The sequence below is a fragment of the Cryptomeria japonica genome, chromosome 7 (assembly GCF_030272615.1).
Source record: "Cryptomeria japonica chromosome 7, Sugi_1.0, whole genome shotgun sequence".
Lineage (NCBI taxonomy): Eukaryota > Viridiplantae > Streptophyta > Pinopsida > Cupressales > Cupressaceae > Cryptomeria > Cryptomeria japonica.
Window position 1 is genome coordinate 523851585 of NC_081411.1, and position 18131 is coordinate 523869715.

The 18131-nt window shown below is 35.9% G+C and overlaps 1 protein-coding gene across 6 annotated transcripts in view; it reads right to left on the reverse strand.

The window, feature by feature from the left end:
- Positions 1-18131, reverse strand: part of LOC131061649 (putative cyclic nucleotide-gated ion channel 8) — a 95062-nt gene that overhangs the window by 55222 nt on the left and 21709 nt on the right. For 4 of the 6 annotated variants that reach the window (XM_057995444.2, XM_057995443.2, XM_057995438.2 and 1 more), the window contains exon 2: positions 17124-17332. In XM_057995444.2, coding sequence (XP_057851427.2) covers positions 17124-17188 — 65 coding nt within the window. In that variant the 5' untranslated portion in view covers positions 17189-17332. The remainder of the gene's footprint in view (positions 1-17123; positions 17333-18131) is intronic. The other 2 variants (XM_057995439.2, XM_057995441.2) reach the window with 1 other exon arrangement.

Consider the following 18131-nt stretch of genomic DNA (forward strand, 5'->3'; position numbering starts at 1 on the left):
GAGATACCAACTTGGGAAACTTCAGTGTGAAGAAGTTTCGAGAGGTCCCTTATATTGGAAAGCCATCACCTGTCGCAAGGAGAATAATTGAAAGTGGCATTATCAAGGCGGTCGGCTTCCCTCCAGCAATCCAGTGTCATGAGCTGATGATCGAGTGTGCCCGCCATTATGACCCACAATCAAGATCAATCATGTCCAAGGAAGGAAACACTTTGGCTTACCTTTCAGAAGAGGCTATCAGTGAAGCTCTCCATCTGCCAGAACATAAAGATATGATTTACAAAAGCTTGGAAGGAGCTAGATCCATGTATGAAGATGATCCAGACACTTGCTTGAGCATCATCAATAAGAATTGGTTACTCAAAAGTCGTCCTCGCCTGAGCAAGATTCCCAACACACCACATAGGATCGACTTCCAGGAGGAGTACAGAGATTTGATAACTTTACTCAATCGAGTTACAGGGGCTCCTCAAGCCTTCTATTTTGAGAAGTGGATGTTCTACTTCATCCAAGTGATAGTTCAAGGAAAAGGAACAATTCATTGGGCTAGAATTATTAGCCATTGCTTGGACGTACAGTTGAGAAGACTGAAGGCTACCAAGTCATTCCACATGAGCTCGTACATCATATATGCCTTGATCAGGAGTTTTGAATATGCAGGACTACCTCACAGAGGAGTGATCGGAATAGGACCCGGAGAAGTCAGAGTTTGTGAATCTTATGTTCATTTGCATCACCCACCTGGAAGTAACTACAAGTTAGTTAATGATACCTTCATGATGAACATCACCAGGACATTGCAAGGTGGGATTCACAACCGGATATCTCAAGATGCACAAGAACTTGTAAAGAGGTATGGTGCTTGGTTTATCCAATTCCAAAAGTTTACATATATTAGAGTTCATGGGTGTCCTTCACCGCCATATATGTTGCCAAGATATCCGACAGACAGAATAGTGTTACTGGAGGTGACTAGGCAGTTGGCAGCTTATGCAAAGGCATTCAGACACAGGCATGGAAATGGAATTCCTGTACCTATCATATTAGGGAATTCAGTTGAGGTATGTCCTAATGCTTTAGCCTTGGATGATGTAGAGAAAGAGTTGGCCTTATATTCATTTTCGTTCTTTGCCTTGAGAGAGAACTTTGATCCTTATGGATATATAGAAGAAACAGTTGGTAGAAAGTACAAGCACGAATTTCAGATAGAGGACTTTTTGATGAATCTCTCAAGTGATTTAGAGGTGAAAAGAAAGATGCATTCCAGATTACCTTTAGATCTCATCAGGAAATGCAAAGTCTACAGAGTGGCCGATCAAGCCCAGGACAGTGGCAGACATCTCCAATCATCTTATGACCGAGAGGACAAAACAGTGAAGATAGATTGGAACGAGCCTGAGATTACAGACTTGAGAACTTTGATGGCTCCGGTTTTGTCATGTACTCGCAGATGGGTGGATATACAACATCAAAAGTTGAGAGAACAGAACACACCGATGACTTTTACTTTGGAGGAAAGGCCAGGGGAAGGAGGAGCAAGCACAAGCGAAGGCAATCCTCATCCTAGGAGCACAAATGAAGACAATCCTCACCCTAGATGCGTAAGTGAAGGCAATCCTCATCCTAGAAGCGCGAAGAGGAAAGAAAGACCTAAGAAAAGGGAACCCTCCAAGAAGAAGCAAGAGGTCCATCGAGATCACTCATCTGGCACATCTTCTCGACATGAAAAAAGGACAAGTCAAGGACAAGAGAAGAGGGTACTTGAAGTTGAGGAATCTATGAAATCGATGGTCCAGAATGATAAACATGAAGAAAGGCAAGCACCTCAACGTTCATCAAGTCAATCTCCCCAAGTCAATGAGCTACATGAAGACAAGAATGATGATGAAGTGACATCTCCTCTCCGAGAAGAGGGATCGGTGCCTAAAGAAATACAAGTTAGAGAGACAAGGTCCGCCATTCCAGATTGGTTAAAGGAGAGGCTAACAAGGGTGATTGTGATCGAAGATGAAGATAATGTAATTGATTTAGAAAGCCTTGTTGGAAATTCTCAGGAAGTGACAGATAGAAGGAAGGCTACCAAAATGTCCAAGATGATCAGAGATGAGACAGGATCCAGGAAATTGCAGATAGCTACACCAGCAGTGGACAAATATGAAGGTGAAATCCTTGCAGAAGAGTATGATGTAGAAACATTTGAGCTTGGTCCACTCGCAGCCGAGCAGACACTAGATGAGGCCACTGATTCATTCGAGACACTTAAAGACAAGCTTAAAGAAGAAATGGAAAAGAATAGAAAGCTTGAGCGAGAGGTCGGTGCTTGGAGAGGCTACTTTAGCCATCTCAATCAGCCTTTGGGACGTCAGGATCCAGCAGTATCTCCTGTGCAAGCACTTCCCCTTGAATCAGTTGGCGAGGCAAAAAGAGTTAAGAGCTTGGTCCAGCTTATGAGCTCTTGGATTGACAAATCCCATACCGTTGCCATTGAGTTCGCAACAAGAATGATACAGACCACCCATCGAGCTATCCAGGTCCTTGAGATCATTCACAACCTAATGATAACAGTAGCCGCCTTTGCCCACACTAGAGATGTGATCATTCCTGTTCTGCAAGTAATCAGGCAAACACCAAGGAAGATCTTAGCACAAGAAAAGATAATGGATGGAGGAGCTCATAATTTACTCCAGTGGTCAACTCTACTTCAGATGAAGGAAGTTCTTTTCGAAGACATTAGTACCAAATGCAATCAAGTTGAGGAGGTCATCCATCCAATTTAGGACAAGGTGTTTGAGGTGTTATGTTCTATTCTTGGCAGAAGGATTGAAGATGAGACAGATGTGAATCTTCAAGAGTTAGAGGAGAAGGTCAAGGTCATCTTTTGCAAAGATGAGAATGTTATCACAGATGAGCAAAGAGATCAAATGTTCGCTACTATGCTCCTGATTGAGAAAATCAAGGAACTCGAGCCTGGATGGGATGCAGCTCTTCTCAGGGCTTTTGATCAGGTCATCCACTTGGAGGAACGAATGAGGAATCTTCCAGAGATTCTTATTGCTGAGATCGAAGGAATTGTGTCTAGATTCACTGCATATGCTAAGAAGGAGCATTGGAAAGGGAACAAGGTTCTAGAAGAGAGGTTGTTATAGATGATGTGGCACCTTAATTATCATTGGTCTATGTTTCCTAGATTTTTGTGCCAATTAAATATTTGGCTATGCATTTAATATTGTTCAATAAAAGGGGAACTTTTTGTAAAAAACCCTAATTAGGGTTTAGGTGTCAGAATCTCAACCGTTGATCTTCTTTTGATCTGGGTCGTTCATTGTAATTGAGGATGCTATATATACCCTCATTCATTTTCATTTTGTAATTAGAAAATTAGAGTATAGATAGAGAATAGCATAATAGAATTAGAGCTTTTGGAGAGAAGAAAGTTATTTTGTAGCAAGATTGAGTTTGAAGAAAGAATTTTGAGCAATTGTTGTCTATTTTTGGCTTTGAGATCAATAAAATATTGAAGTTATGGTGTTTTATTGCAATTCTTGTGGCTACTTTCATGGTTGCTTACTTTCTTGAATCATTCTTGGTCCAAGTAGTATTTAAATTTGAAGGACTAAGTGTTGGGCTTGATCTTTGGTGAGATTCACGTTCCAAACCACTAGCTTCTTACTGATTGTAAGGACGCCTTGTGTGGTCAACTGGAGATATTTGGATTACTTAAACCTTCAATCATCATTGAACTATTGATATGTACCTTCATGGTAGTGTCTATGATTCTTGATGATTTGAAAATCAATAATCACCTTAGAAGATCGCATCAATCTCAGTAGAGTTGTTATTCCTTGGCAATATTGAAATTGGTAGAATCTTACCAAGTCTAGCCTACATTGAGTCATTCTTAGGATTAGAATAGAATCTATCTCTTGCAAACCTTACCTTTTGATCTTTTTGAGAACTTGTTAGTTTTAGGAAATCTTGTTCCTGTACGGAAACGTAAGGCCCCTTGATGAAACAACATTCACAACGACCACTGGTGCTTATCCACACGTAGAGACCCTACATTAAAGAACCTTGGAGTCATCCTGATTGATCCTTTTTCGCGACATCTTCAGCAATCAAAGGCTTTATTCAAGAGAGGATAAGGTACCCTTGGGTATTTTATTCTGTGTTAGGCAGTGTACAAAATACACGTCAACAAGAGTTTTTAGTTATTGAAGTTTAATTTGTTTCAAAATATATATATGCATGTATATGTTTTACTCACTGTTTAGGTTTTACAGAAAAAAATCCTAAAACAAATTCAATTATTTTCAAAAATACCAACTTTCTCATTTTCCGTGAATTAGGATTGCAGGAGGAATAGCTTCATTGACCAACATCATGTTGGGAGATAGCAGAAGGTTCAATAGCGAAAATTCACCACCCATAATATGGTATAAAAGCTCGGGTTTTGAAAATCTCAAGATTGGTAAATGCAAAAATTGTGTTTGTGATAGAGGATTTATCAAAGGAGGTATGTTTTGAACAAAAGTTTTTGGTGAATTTTTTCAACAAATTCATAAATTTATAAGCAGAATTTCATGGGAATTTTTCTGCATCTTTTTGGCAATTTTTTACAAACAAATTCATTGGTCATTTTTTATGCAAATCATCTTTTTGGCAAATTTTTACAAACAAATTCATGGGTCAGTTTTTATGCAAATCATCTTTTTCATTGTCTAGAAATTTTGAACATTTTTTTTCAATTGAAAATCATGGGTCTTTTTCTACAACATTTGCGACCTATTTTGGAAGGAAGAAATCGTGGCCTATTTATCTGAAGTTTGGCAGTGTTTTTTTCTTAAAAAATTGCATGGATTTATTTTCAATCAAATTGCACTTGTTTACAGCTATGTCGTGCATTTGTTTTGTGGATTTATGCAAAAATTTTGTGGGTTTTAGGCACACGACAGCTTGCTCAAGTATTTTGATGATTTTTTTTTAAACCGCTGTTTTTTATTACCTTTTCAGACCTGCAACAGAAGCGATGATTTTACAAACCTGTTTTTGCACAATTTTTGAGAAATCATGGTATTCTATTGTGTAGTGGGTATTTTCTAACGGTTTGGCGGCTAATTTTGGCTATTTTTTATGACTTTCCGATAAAATCCTTGAATTCACAGTGCCTAGGGTTTGCAGCAGCTAGGGCACGACTTTTCCAGAATTTTTTATTAAAAGATTTTTCCATTTTTTTATAAATCATTGGTTTTACTCGCTGTTCTGCTTTTGCAAAAAAAAAATGCCAAAAAAAAATTTAATTATTTTTTAAAACAAGTTTCTTGTTTTCTGTGAATTAGGCTTGCAGGAGGGATAGTTTCATTGACCAACATCATGTTGAAAGGCAGCCAGAGATTCACAAGCAAAAATTCTACCACCATAATAATATGTATGTAATTTTTAAATATTGGAGTTCCAACCTAAAGAAAGAAAATTAAGTGTACAACATTTTAATCAAAAGAAGGTTTCTGAGTAAACCTTGCCAAATTGTGAAACAATTTTATTTAAATTTTGGGAAAAGCATCTTGTCTAATATCTTATAGTTTGTAAGATAAAGGGCTCTTCCACAAAAAGGTCCATCATTTCATATCTTTCCAAAACATTTAGATTAAATTATGTATCTAGGTGCATTTTCAATAATACTTGTGATCCATCAAAGCTTTTTGATTGAGAGAATCAATCCCATTCTCATGAACAAGATAACTACTAAGGAAAACATTGAAGAAACCATCAAAGCACTTCATGTGGCAACCTATAGTCCACAAGACTATCAAGATTGATCTAGCTAAGTGAGTTGCACTCCAAAGTATGGAGGACAATAGAAGGATGGAGGTTACTCATCAATTTTGATCTCACTACTAGCTCAAAAACTAGTTTATTGCTTTAGTAACAAATCTAGATCCAAAACAACTATAAAGCAAAAGACAATGATCATCAATGGGCAATGATAATTTAATAGTCTTAATGAACATTGATATTGTCCTTATTCATCAATTTTTAGTAGGTGTAGTGATGTAATGTCCCCTTTTGCGATGATCATCAATCTTGCCCTAAAATCACAAGTTTAGTTAAAAACAAGATATGTAATATAGTTAGAATTATAACTTTATCAATTAAAATGTCTTTAGCAAGATAAATCCTTGTTTAGCTCCTACAATCATTTTAGTCAACATTTAAAATGTAATTTGTAATATTATTTACTTCCATGAGGGTTAGGGATCATTAATATATACAAGAATTGTAACATATAAGAGATTACATTAATTAGTATTTATAAACAATTTGAATAAGTATTTTAAGTTGAAATACATCATGCATTGGGATTTAATTCCAAGAATCAACCATAGTAAGGATAAGTGAGAAAGTACAATTGAGTGCTTGGAACCATTCACTACATCTAAGCCCAAGGGCGCAAAGCATCCCACTAAGACAACTCAACCTCTTGGCCCACAAGTGGCAAGACCTCTAGACCAACCAAGCTTGGGGTGGGCTACTTAGAAGGGAACCCATATTGGCTTTCTCAAACATGTTTCTTTGACCCATACATAATTGCTTCTTTCACTTCCCATAATCAACCATCGAGGGAATAGGCGAGGACAATACAAAAGGGCACCCATAACCATTCGCCACAACTAAGCCCAAGAGCACAGAGCATCCCACTAAGACAACTCGACCTCTTGGCCCACAAGTGGCAGGATCTCTTAGTCCATCCAACTTGGGATGGGCTACTTAGAAGAGGAACCCATATTGGCTCATCCCAAATGCATTTCCTTCCTATCTCACATGATATTGTTTGTGGAAGAATAAATTGATCAAATAAATAATTATAAGAGTTGATAGTTTAGTAATTCCATTCTTAATTACTTTAACACTATATAGGGGACTATATGTATACATTAGGCAAGATCAATATATTGCATACCAATCACTTGCTAAGTTATAAGTCTACCGTCTGCAGTAACTAAACTTAAGTCTGCTGTTGCTGGTTATCCACCAATGATCTGATCAAATGTCTTGATCATGTTCAATATACTCCCCTTTTTAAATCTTTATGTATCTGCAATTATACTCAAACTTCTGCTTTTAAAATGGACTGATATATCCTACTTTCTGCTTTGTCTATTTTCTTCCAGATCCAATTTCTTTACTTCCTCATATTCTGCTCTGCCCTGCTCTAACTCAAAATGATTTTTATTGTATTCCCTTCCCATTCAATGCCCTTCCAGGGTTTGAAATCCTTTTCATATCTTTAATTTGGGGAAAGGAAGCATCCCTTACTTTGAAGAAATACACCCGATGCCTTTTCATCATAACTGCTGCCTTTTCACTGGTCCGCCTAATTAAAATAAACTGCTATGTAATTAATTCTGGTCGGCCTTATTTGCTGATAATTAATCCTTGGTATGCCCTCAATTAATTCTTTAATTATTCCTTGGCACTATTTATTATTTTATATTGGGTCGGCCCTGTGTCTAAATGTCTGTTTATCCTTTCTTACCCTAGTCAGCCCTTGTTTTGAAGGGCTAGGGTACTCTCTTGACTGGGTCGGCCCTAGCTATTTTCTTAGTTTTCATACTGCAATTTATATATTTATTGAGGCAGAGATAATTATAAGGCTGCAATTTCTGCATATCAATTTCTGCTAACTCTAGTTTGGCAGGGCATGACAAGTGAGGCCATTCCCACTAGTGCTTGTATGTACATCAAACTACAACTGTTGTACAACCCACATATGATGTTGATTCTCTCCTGATCTTTGAATTATATGTAATACCAGAAGGCAATGTTGATAATTTAATTATTAACTATAGTTAGCATATAAGTTTAAAAATCAATATTTATTATGTATATGTTATTGGTTAGTGTATCCTAGGTGTATTGGTTGATGATTATTATAAATAATAACATAAACTTGATTTAGGATGGGTCAATTGATAAGTTGAGAAAGTAATAGGAAGATGATAAGATATCTAGCAGTTACATAATGTGGATTTAGGATAGGTTGTGTGATAAGACTAAAGATAATAAGATGATAAGATTTCTTCCTAAGTAATAAGAACACTTATATGTATAAATGTCAATTGTTTTAATTTATTAAGTATCCTAGTACATTGGTTTGCAAAGAAATACTATCAATGCATGCATCAACACCCTAGTACTTTCCATGAATAAAACCATGTGCCGCGCAAATCCTCAAACCAATTTTATCAACAAGATGGCATACAAAGTGGAAATTATTCTCCTTAGATGATGACAAGTACCCATATTTTGTTCCAAGTACACAAGTGAAAAAATGAAGTGGTCACCATAGGAGAGCATACTAGGTTTAAAAACCAACCACCAAATACACTTTACATTGCATATTGATGATTCTTCATTGAAATGCAAACCAAAGAAGTAGAAGCCATAAAAATCCAGTCCACTGAACCTCTCCAACCAAAAACTAGATTTTTTTGGAGCATTGAAGACACATTAATCATGGAAACTAAATGAATTGAGAGAGAAACAATAATTATTAAATTAAGTAGTGTTGCAATGAAAAAACATTGGGTTTCTCTAAGAAGTGGACAATTATTCAATAATATTACTGGATTATGAATTGTTAGTGTTTCAATTTGTCACTTTTGTGACAACACAAAACAAAATAGTGGTTGAGGAAATCCTCTCTTCAAATTCACTAGGGAAGCTCCCTAATTTAATCTATTCTATAAATCCAAAACAATATCAATTCTGCTAGTATGCACACTATACAATCTACTCTTTGGGCTTTTGCATTGGGATAAAATAAATAAGAAAACTTGACCTATGCGTTTTTAATGTCAAAGCTTAGAGCATGAGACTTTGAAGAACTCCTATTCTCACCAATGAATATTCTCAATTTGTGACAACTAAAAATTAAACAAAAATACTATTATATGATTAAAACAAAGATCTTTGAAGTTGTATCAAAAATTAATTTGATAAAGAATGAAGCTACCTAGACCAGGTGATTATGTCAAGCAGATAACCCAAATGGTCTTAATCGAATTCGTCAATGCTAATGAAAAATTTGTGCATCTTGCCAAAAAAAGGACAGTTAAAAAAGAATTTAAATTCTCAGTTCAAACTTTACTTAGCTTTACTATAGTAAGTATTCCAGGGAGGTAATTTCATTTGGTAGGCTTTAATAAATCATACAAATTGCAGTTTTTTATATTTAGGTTACTACTTTTTAAATAGCTTTGCATACATGAGTCAAAGAATACGAGTTTCAAGACTGTTGAGTCTCTGTCTTAATGAAAAGAGGCAGTACAATTTACCTTTCCAGAAAAAGCAATAAACAACTGTCTAATGATTTAATTGTGTGCACCCATATTTTCTTAATAGCTCACTTGTTTTTCATTACATATATGATTCAATTTAAAATCTAAGAGAAGGAAGATGGTTTTTTATTATAATAGTTTTTTTTCTTTTAGATAATTATGTAGGGATCTATTAGGGACCCCCAACCTTAAACCAGTAAAATATACAAAACAACATACTACAGCGGCCTACATGAACTGCTCCTGACAGGGTGTAGCAGGCAGAAAGAAAGAGATAAACTATACAAGAAAGCTTAAACTCAACCTACAACAGCCTACAGGAGCAGCCCATGAAGGGATCTGATAGGCCAAAAGCATCGAGAAGTATAAAACAGTAGCAAATAGAAACCACAAACAAAAATGTAAACCCCACAATGAGCCACCCAATGACTAGCCACTGATCAAAATCACAACCACCCCAACTATACCCTGCCACTGCCACCAATCTAGCATTGACTGTGCCCTTACCATTTGCTTCCTCTAATCCAGCAACCTCCACCCCATGAATAACTTTAGATCTTTTTACTGCCTGTACTAATTTACTATGTTCTAAACATAGCAGAGTATATGCACTTGAGACTTCCAACATCCCTTTGTAATGAGAAACCAATAAATGCTTAATCCCCATATAAATATGTTTGCAGAATTTAGTTAGTAAATCCCGGTGCAAGAATAAGTCATGTAGCTCTGCCTTCATTACCTGCAATATTTTACCACCCTGACTTTGGAACTTAGCCAAGTTTTCAACCGAACCCAACTCAGCTACCTCAACTGAAGGATCATATTCTGCAATACTAGCATTGTCTGAGAGCAACAACAAAAGTACAACCCAACCCCTAATCTCTTCCAATGGCAAAGCCCTAGACAATTTTTCTGAGAAATCTGCCACAGTCATGGCATGGGAACAAAGGGAACCATTATCAGCCAAACCCTCCTCCCTAAGATACTCTTCAAAAGATTCAAAAGAATAAAATTGGGACACCTGAAAAAAAAATTTAAGCCAATGATCTAAAATGCATCCACGCCTAAGAGGATTCGTAGGCATCCCACTCGACTTGTAGGACATTAAGAGACTTCCTATCACCATTAACCACCCAAACAACGCAAAAAGCCACAGAGCAACAAGCATCAAACCAGAACACCAAAACCACCAAAAAAGCTAGCACAATTTTTAACAGAACAGAGAGCAGTCATGACCCAAAAAAGAATTTGCATGCGTCAATCAAAACGAACCATTAATGCCTACCACCACCCAACCTGCCACTTGAAACATACACAAGAGTAACTATCATTAAAGAGAAATACAAGGAAAAGTTAATCACAGTGATTGATTATCATATGACAGGATATCAAGGCTGCTCAATATACTATAAGTCTATATCTGAACTTTCTAAGGTCGAGAAGGCTGCTAAATTGATGAATTTGTTGGTTAACAAATCTCCCAAAAAAACCAACAAATCTCCCACCTTGTTTTGCTCCCAAAAACAATAAGAAAAGGAAATGTTATCAAATATAGTACATAAACCAATTGATTCCTCAAGAAAAGAGTTGAGTTTCTAATTCAGGCAGAACTGTTTCTTCAGACCATTAATAACATTCAGGGAGTCACCTTCTACAACAACATTATGACAACCTTCTGTGAAAGCAAAAGAAAGGCCAGCTGTCAGTGACCTCCATTCTGCCTCGCTGTTAGTTTTATGACCTTACAAGACAACTACTTTAAATGAAGGAACCTGATGAATCACATAACACAAAAGCCACCCCAACAGGCCCCAGGTTTTGTCAAGAGGCTCCATCAAAGTTCAATTTCCAGATATCCTTCAAAGGGACTTCTCATTCTCTTATCTATTACTTTTCTTTTCAGTAATAACCCATTAACGGGGTTATTATGATATAATATTGTATTAAGTTCATTTTAGCTTTCATGGAATACAATTCAAGATTCCTCTGATAACCACGTCAGACAACTTTGATAATTCCTTTAAACATTATTTATTGAGAATTCAACTATATTTACATTTCATTGTTTCAATGGATTAAAAAACAAAGCTTCTATCATCCCCAGCAAAAACCAAGATGCCAATGTAATTATATATATATATATATATATAATGCTAGAAACAAATAGTACAGAGGATTGAAACTAGGCTACAAGAAGAACAGTTCATATAAAATTCCTTGATCTGTTCTCATTGCTACTTATTTTCATGGGCTTCCATGGCAATATAATTTTCTGTTTGATTCTTTGTTTGGGAAAGTAAAGAGAGAATTGAGGAAGATATATGGAATTGCTCCTACTTGGGAGAAAGCAAAACATAGAAAGAGTCAAAGGGGAAAGGAGAGGTGTTTCCCCTACTGCCAGGTATAATCTTTCCAAAAGCATATTCCCCAAGCGATAAATAGAAACTACGCAATATCAAACAAAAGGGATACATGTTTGCCGGTTGCCAGAATTGTTTATGAATTATATGTTTCTTTCTAATTTACATGGCAATAAGATTTACAGTTCAGCACGCACTTACGCAAGAAAATAAAAAATCATGGGACCACTGACCCCCAAAAAAAATCTCCTTAAAAATTTGAGCACTACCCTGTAAAGAAAATTAGCTAAGCGGATAAATGGTACCCATCTGTAATTCTCTTTTTAACAAAATTCCCTACAGGCCATAAGGAGCCATCCTGAACATATGGGACATTTTTGGCATTTTGTGACATGGAAAGGACATCCACCGGGTCTCCCCCTTTGTGCAGAAGCATTAGACAATCCCTGGAAGTTTCTTCAATTTTTCTATAATGTTTAGTTTCAATGAACCAGCCATATGAAGGCTTCACACTATCTAAACTGCGTAAACAGACTTAATTATTTATCCTTTATTGGAAAGGCTTCACAGTATCTAAAATGTCTAAACAGACATAATAATTTATCCTATACGTTACAAATTAATTCAACATGAGTACAAAGGCACCCAAATCTAGAATATCTCAATCAAATTGTTAAACAATATCTCGCAAGATGAATATGGATTTCAGAAGACTTGGAGACCTGCAAATAACATATCACTTCTACCAAGGACACCTATATAATGTCCCCAATTTTTAAGTGACAATTAATTAAATTGATTTTTATTAAGTTGTCAAAAAAATAAATAGAATATTCAAATGATGACTTAATATTAATTAATTTAATTATATGATAATAATATAATGTCACTTTATTAAATAAAGTTCAAGTCGGCCTTATCTTCTAGAAAGTTCCCAGAGGTCTTTATAAGGGGGCTTGCTGGGAGAAGTAAAGCATGCCTATGATTTGATAAACAGTTAATGAATTCTGGAGACGAAACCCTTCAGGAGTTGATAGGAGAGCTGGACGAAAACCTAGTTCTTCAAGGGGGTGGATTCGTGTTGGAGTTAACAGCTGAGCCAAATTTGTGAAGTCTCCGATGGAGACAAATTTGTAAGGTTTTGAGTTTTACTTCAGAAATAAAGAAATTTAGAAATATTTTATATGTGCATCTGATCTGGGAAATAAGATAATTCTATTCTGAATATTTATGATTTCTGAGGTATAATTAAAGGGAGCTCAATGATCATTGGCAATTGAATATTAAAAGGGCATTATCGAGGAAAATAAAGGTTTATATTGATATCTGCCGTTGTGTAATGTTGGTGAATCGTGGCATGTCTAATGTTTTTGGGAGTTAATTGGAGGAGCTGACCTGCAGAGGTGCCTGCCTTGATGTAGTAATTAAATATTAATATGACTTCCTATCATCAGAAGTATTTCATATGCTCAGGGTACAATTAAAATAATCTGCCGATCTACTGTGGTGGCCTGCAAATTAGTAATTGCAAAGGTAGATAAATAGTGCGGGGCTACTGAAGAACTGACGGGTTGCGGGTTCATATACTCAGGATGACAAGGCACTGCATAATATCAACAGATGCCAGATAATTATGTGGGCCGATATTATTGGTGCGACTCATTATTATAGTCGTGGGTCTCCCTCCTGTGTTGTGTGTAATGTCCCCACTTTGAAATAGAATTTAATGGTAAATAGTAATAATGAAATTATAATGCAAAAGAATAAAAATTGAATTAAAATTAAAATCTAAAAGAATATAATTAAATATAATTAAAATTTAATTGAGTTAATGAATGGTTAAAAGACATGGAATGAAAAGTTGTGACTCCCTCAAATATGAGATATAAAAGGGAGAAGAGAACCTCATTTGAGAGGGGGATAATTTAAGAATCAGAAGTGGAGATCTGATTTAAATAAGAAGTGCAGATCTGATCATGAAAGGTTGTGTACCTTTGAAAGGGCAGATATAATGAAGAGTTGCACTCCTTCAAAGGGTGCTAATGGTGGAAAGGGTGTGTCTCTTGCCAAGGGGCATACATGACGAAGAGGTGTGACTTTTCCTTCACATTGAGAGATATAAAGGAAAGAAATCAAAGAATCCAGTGACATCACCATCAATCAAATCAGATCAGAACTGTTATTAAGTTACAGGCAGTAACGTCCTTGTTCTTGGTGACAAATAATAAATCAGAAAGAACTCATAAGTTAATACAGTAAGAAGTAATCGGAAGGAAAAAAAAAGTAGAAAAGAATAATTAAAAAGGCAGAAACTGTGGCCAGCAAGGAATCCAATTCAGCACTCACGTTAGAAATGTTTTCTGCTCCACCACAGATAGGTAAGGGATTACGTCCCTGATTCAAGTAAGAACACAGCGATTTCTTTCAGTCACTACATTAAACACTGCAATTAGGAATAGTATTGAATTATTATGCAAACAAGGAATGTATAGAATGCAATTATACTGAAATGACACAGTTCTGAAATTAGATGTTCACTGTTTGAATATGTCTGATTTGGTACTGACTGAGAACATGTTCTGTATAATTATATTTAAGATTAATGACTGCATATCCAGTAGCGGTTTATAGTAACTGTATTAATTCCATCTTGGTGAGATGGAGAAGGTATCCAGTGGTAACGAGGGGCTTTCATGTGGTCATAGGACCCATGAAGTCAAGAAGGCAGTTATCTTCTCCATTCCAGTCTTACCAAGTTGGAAGGAATCTGAGTATTTTAAAGTATAAAGTTTGGAAGGATAGCACACAGGGCTGCCAAGTCTAGCAAGGGGGTTAGAAGCAACCATCCCTTGGTCTTGGTAGACAATGGACCCTAGCTTTTCTTTCAAAGCCTCTTATACTTTTCCTCTGTCTCTATATTAAATAGAATAGCTTATGCTGATCAGAACAAATATGTTTGTAGATGTATGCATCCTTGTAATTGCAGGTTCTCACAAATCAAGCCATCTACTCTTCAGGAATAAGGTAAGATCTGAGTCTCATCTTGGGTTCCCTAATATTACTGATTGAATGCAGAATAATTAATTGAATGATATGACAATATTTGGTTCAGAATCCACTCCGTTAACTTTAAACAGAATTGTCTCCTAAATTAAATGAATTGGTTTTTGTTATTACAAGCATATTGAGTTAGACAATTATGTTAAACAGGCTCACTGCTAGTACGGTACATTACGTTGTGGCACCCAAAGTATCAAACAGAAGACTCGGTAGATTGAAATCTAGGTTCCTTCAGTGCAGGCGATCATTACTTCATTGGTTCAATTCTGTAGAGGCATATGATCATCCACAGGACCACAAGGACCGGAAGCAGACTATACGATACAAGACATTCGGCCCAATCAAGCTAGACCTGGAATTAAACCCAATAGCAAACGAATCAGGATTCCCACTGGACAGCTTATTCTTGCGCTTAGGAATGCAAGCCTATCAGGAAATATCGTTCTACCCATGCCAGCTGGAAGTGTTTGTTTCAGAGAAATCTGTATGCTCATAATGCTTCTTTTCTGAGTCAGATACTAAGGAGGAACTGTTAATGCAAAAGTCTGATATTGTTTGATCATGGTGTATAAACTGACGATTTAAGACTCGGATAAGTATATTCTGGAAATACAATGTTAAAGATTGCCTTCTGTTTTATACGAATTGTTTGATAACATTGAGTTTCTATTATGAGAATTGCTGGGATAGAAAAGGGTATCTTTCAACCTATATCAAGAAGGGGAAATCCCTTGACATCTGCTAACACTGTAGGCAATATCTCCTGCTCAAAAAAAGGCATTAAAAAATAAATGAAATAACTTACAACCTAAGAGGTCAGAAAATCCTACGCAAACCATTTCTCATTCGATCAAACAAAGAAATCAGCAAGAAATGTGGAGAGCAGACAAAGCATTTCAGCAAATTATCACAGAAATATGTGAAAACATTAAAAATTTATGGATTCAAGCAGCATAAATTAGCGAGGAAGATTATAATATAGTGGAGGACACCAAAGGGGAAAAACATCGGTCTCAAAAAGATTCACTGTTCATGACAGTTTGTTTAAATTTTTATACCCACTTACCCCAAAACACTAATTTAAGCTTGAGCATGATGGATTGGAAGGATGATGCCTAGATGAACTGATTGAGTCCATTCCTGTAAGAGCACATTTAAAGACAAAAAATCAACAAAACCAGAATGATTGGAAGGGGTTCGCAGAGGTGTTAGAATGGCCTGAAATCATGAAAAAACCAATGTTTACTAGGCAGAAAATCCATTTATGTAAATATACAAGATTGACAAGTTAGCAGTCCATTTCCAGGATGAATTTTTGAGTGAAATCATCATGGACATATTCAGCAACCAGAGAATCCATCTAGAATGACTTCAGCTCCCAATACAGGTCCAGCAGATGTAGATGGCATGGAAATTCTTTCAGCATTATGCGGGTCATATTTTCAATTTTAACTCAATATCGGTATAGCATGGATGGGAATTTAAAAGGTCCAGCAACATTGTCAATTTTAAGTTTTAACTCAATATCTGTACAGCACGGATGAGAATTTGGAAGGTCAAGCAACATTGACAATCCATTGAATTCATTGTAGATGGTTTCAAAAGCTATTGGTTCCATAGTTCTATATTCATGTGTTTTGCAGCCAGGTTAGAGGGGAGCAATGAGGCTTCAAGCTTTTGAAGGGGGCATATCTCTGGAAAACATTTCTGTTACATCAGAATAATAGAGGCATCTTTCAATTGCTAGTCGTTTACCTGGATAGGGTTTCTGCAGAGTAAATTTGGTGTCTTGTGGATGTGTTTTACAGTAACACCCATTCATCTTGTGTACATTTTTTTATTTCCATTGCTGTAGTTGACTCTAACGGTGTATGGAACTTGGATTCATGGTGTGTACAACAAATATGAATTTCTTTCAGCAGTGATCACTAATAACTAAATCTTTTAATTCTCCACAAAATGTCTGAAAATGACATGATCCCCACTCCCATTCCCATAATACTAAGGAATATCTAAAAATGAATAGTTTTAATCTCATTTCAACTGAGGACATTTGTGTTGTAAGAGTCATACAACAACAAGGGTCACAAAAATTAGCAAACACTACAGGCTCAATGGCATGTATTCAGAGATGAAAACAAGAAGACACGAGAAATAATTGTGGCCCACGCCAAGGGTTCATTTCAAGCAGGTTCTTCAAACCAAAAAATAAAGCCATTGAGAAATGTTGTATGCAAAGACAATGACATGACCTGATTCTAAAACAATGACAAATAATAGCAAAGAAAGATAAAATTTCCTTGCTACCCAATCATTACACAAGCAAATAAGAGACAGAATTTGTAAATAATGTAATAAACAGTACCTCACAAATCGCTCTTTTTGCCCCCCCATAACCTGAAATCTTCTACTAGTATCAGAGATGTGCATGACCCAGCAAAGATCAAGCTTAGATCAGCTAATGGATAACTGCTCCAGTTGAATTAATGAGAAAATCCATCTTCGAGATAACATGTGCAACTTATCTATCAGCAGCCATGCAATTTATGTTCCTGTCATCAACATTTTCCTGCACTGATAGAAACCAAAGTCATATAAATAAAAGATGAAGAAAGACTTCAAAAACAAATCAGCCATGCACATTCAATGCTTATAAATATTATACCAAAAACAATAATCGAAACTAATGATAAGAATAGTTTTATGAAAAAACATATTGCAAGAGAAATGGTACTACTAAAAATGCTAATATCAAAAGAATAATCAGCTGAAATGCCACTGCAGCTACAGAATGAAAGATGCATGTGGCTTCTCTCAAACCATCGGTTAAGGACCAAAATAAATGAATGAAAGCAAACACTGCATACTTAGTAACATTTAGGTGACAATTTCTTGCCATTGGCAGAAGAAAAAAAATTATAACTGAAGCCGACCAATGAAATATAAAGGAACAACTCTTGTTATCTAAATCAAAATAACTTTGGGTGATGTTTCAACCTATGTTAATAATATAAGTTGAGGTATGGGGTTCGCTATTTTTAAGACCCAGGGTGAGGTACAGCTCAGGTACATCCATACATTATGATTAAATTATTTTAAAAGTATAAAAGATATAAAATCATAGAAAAAATTAAACATAATATGTGTGCATAAACTAAACAAAAAATCGCAAAAAACTAATGATAATTGATGGTTCAAAATATTAAATAAGTCCCGTCATATGATATATCAGATAAGTTTACATTATCTGTTCAAAAAACGAAAACAGACAATGTTCATGGTCAAACTCAAGAACTACATTAAATCGTCACTTTGTCTTGAACAAAATAACCAAATCACCAATTGGCTCATTAGAACTAGATGCAGTAGGAAT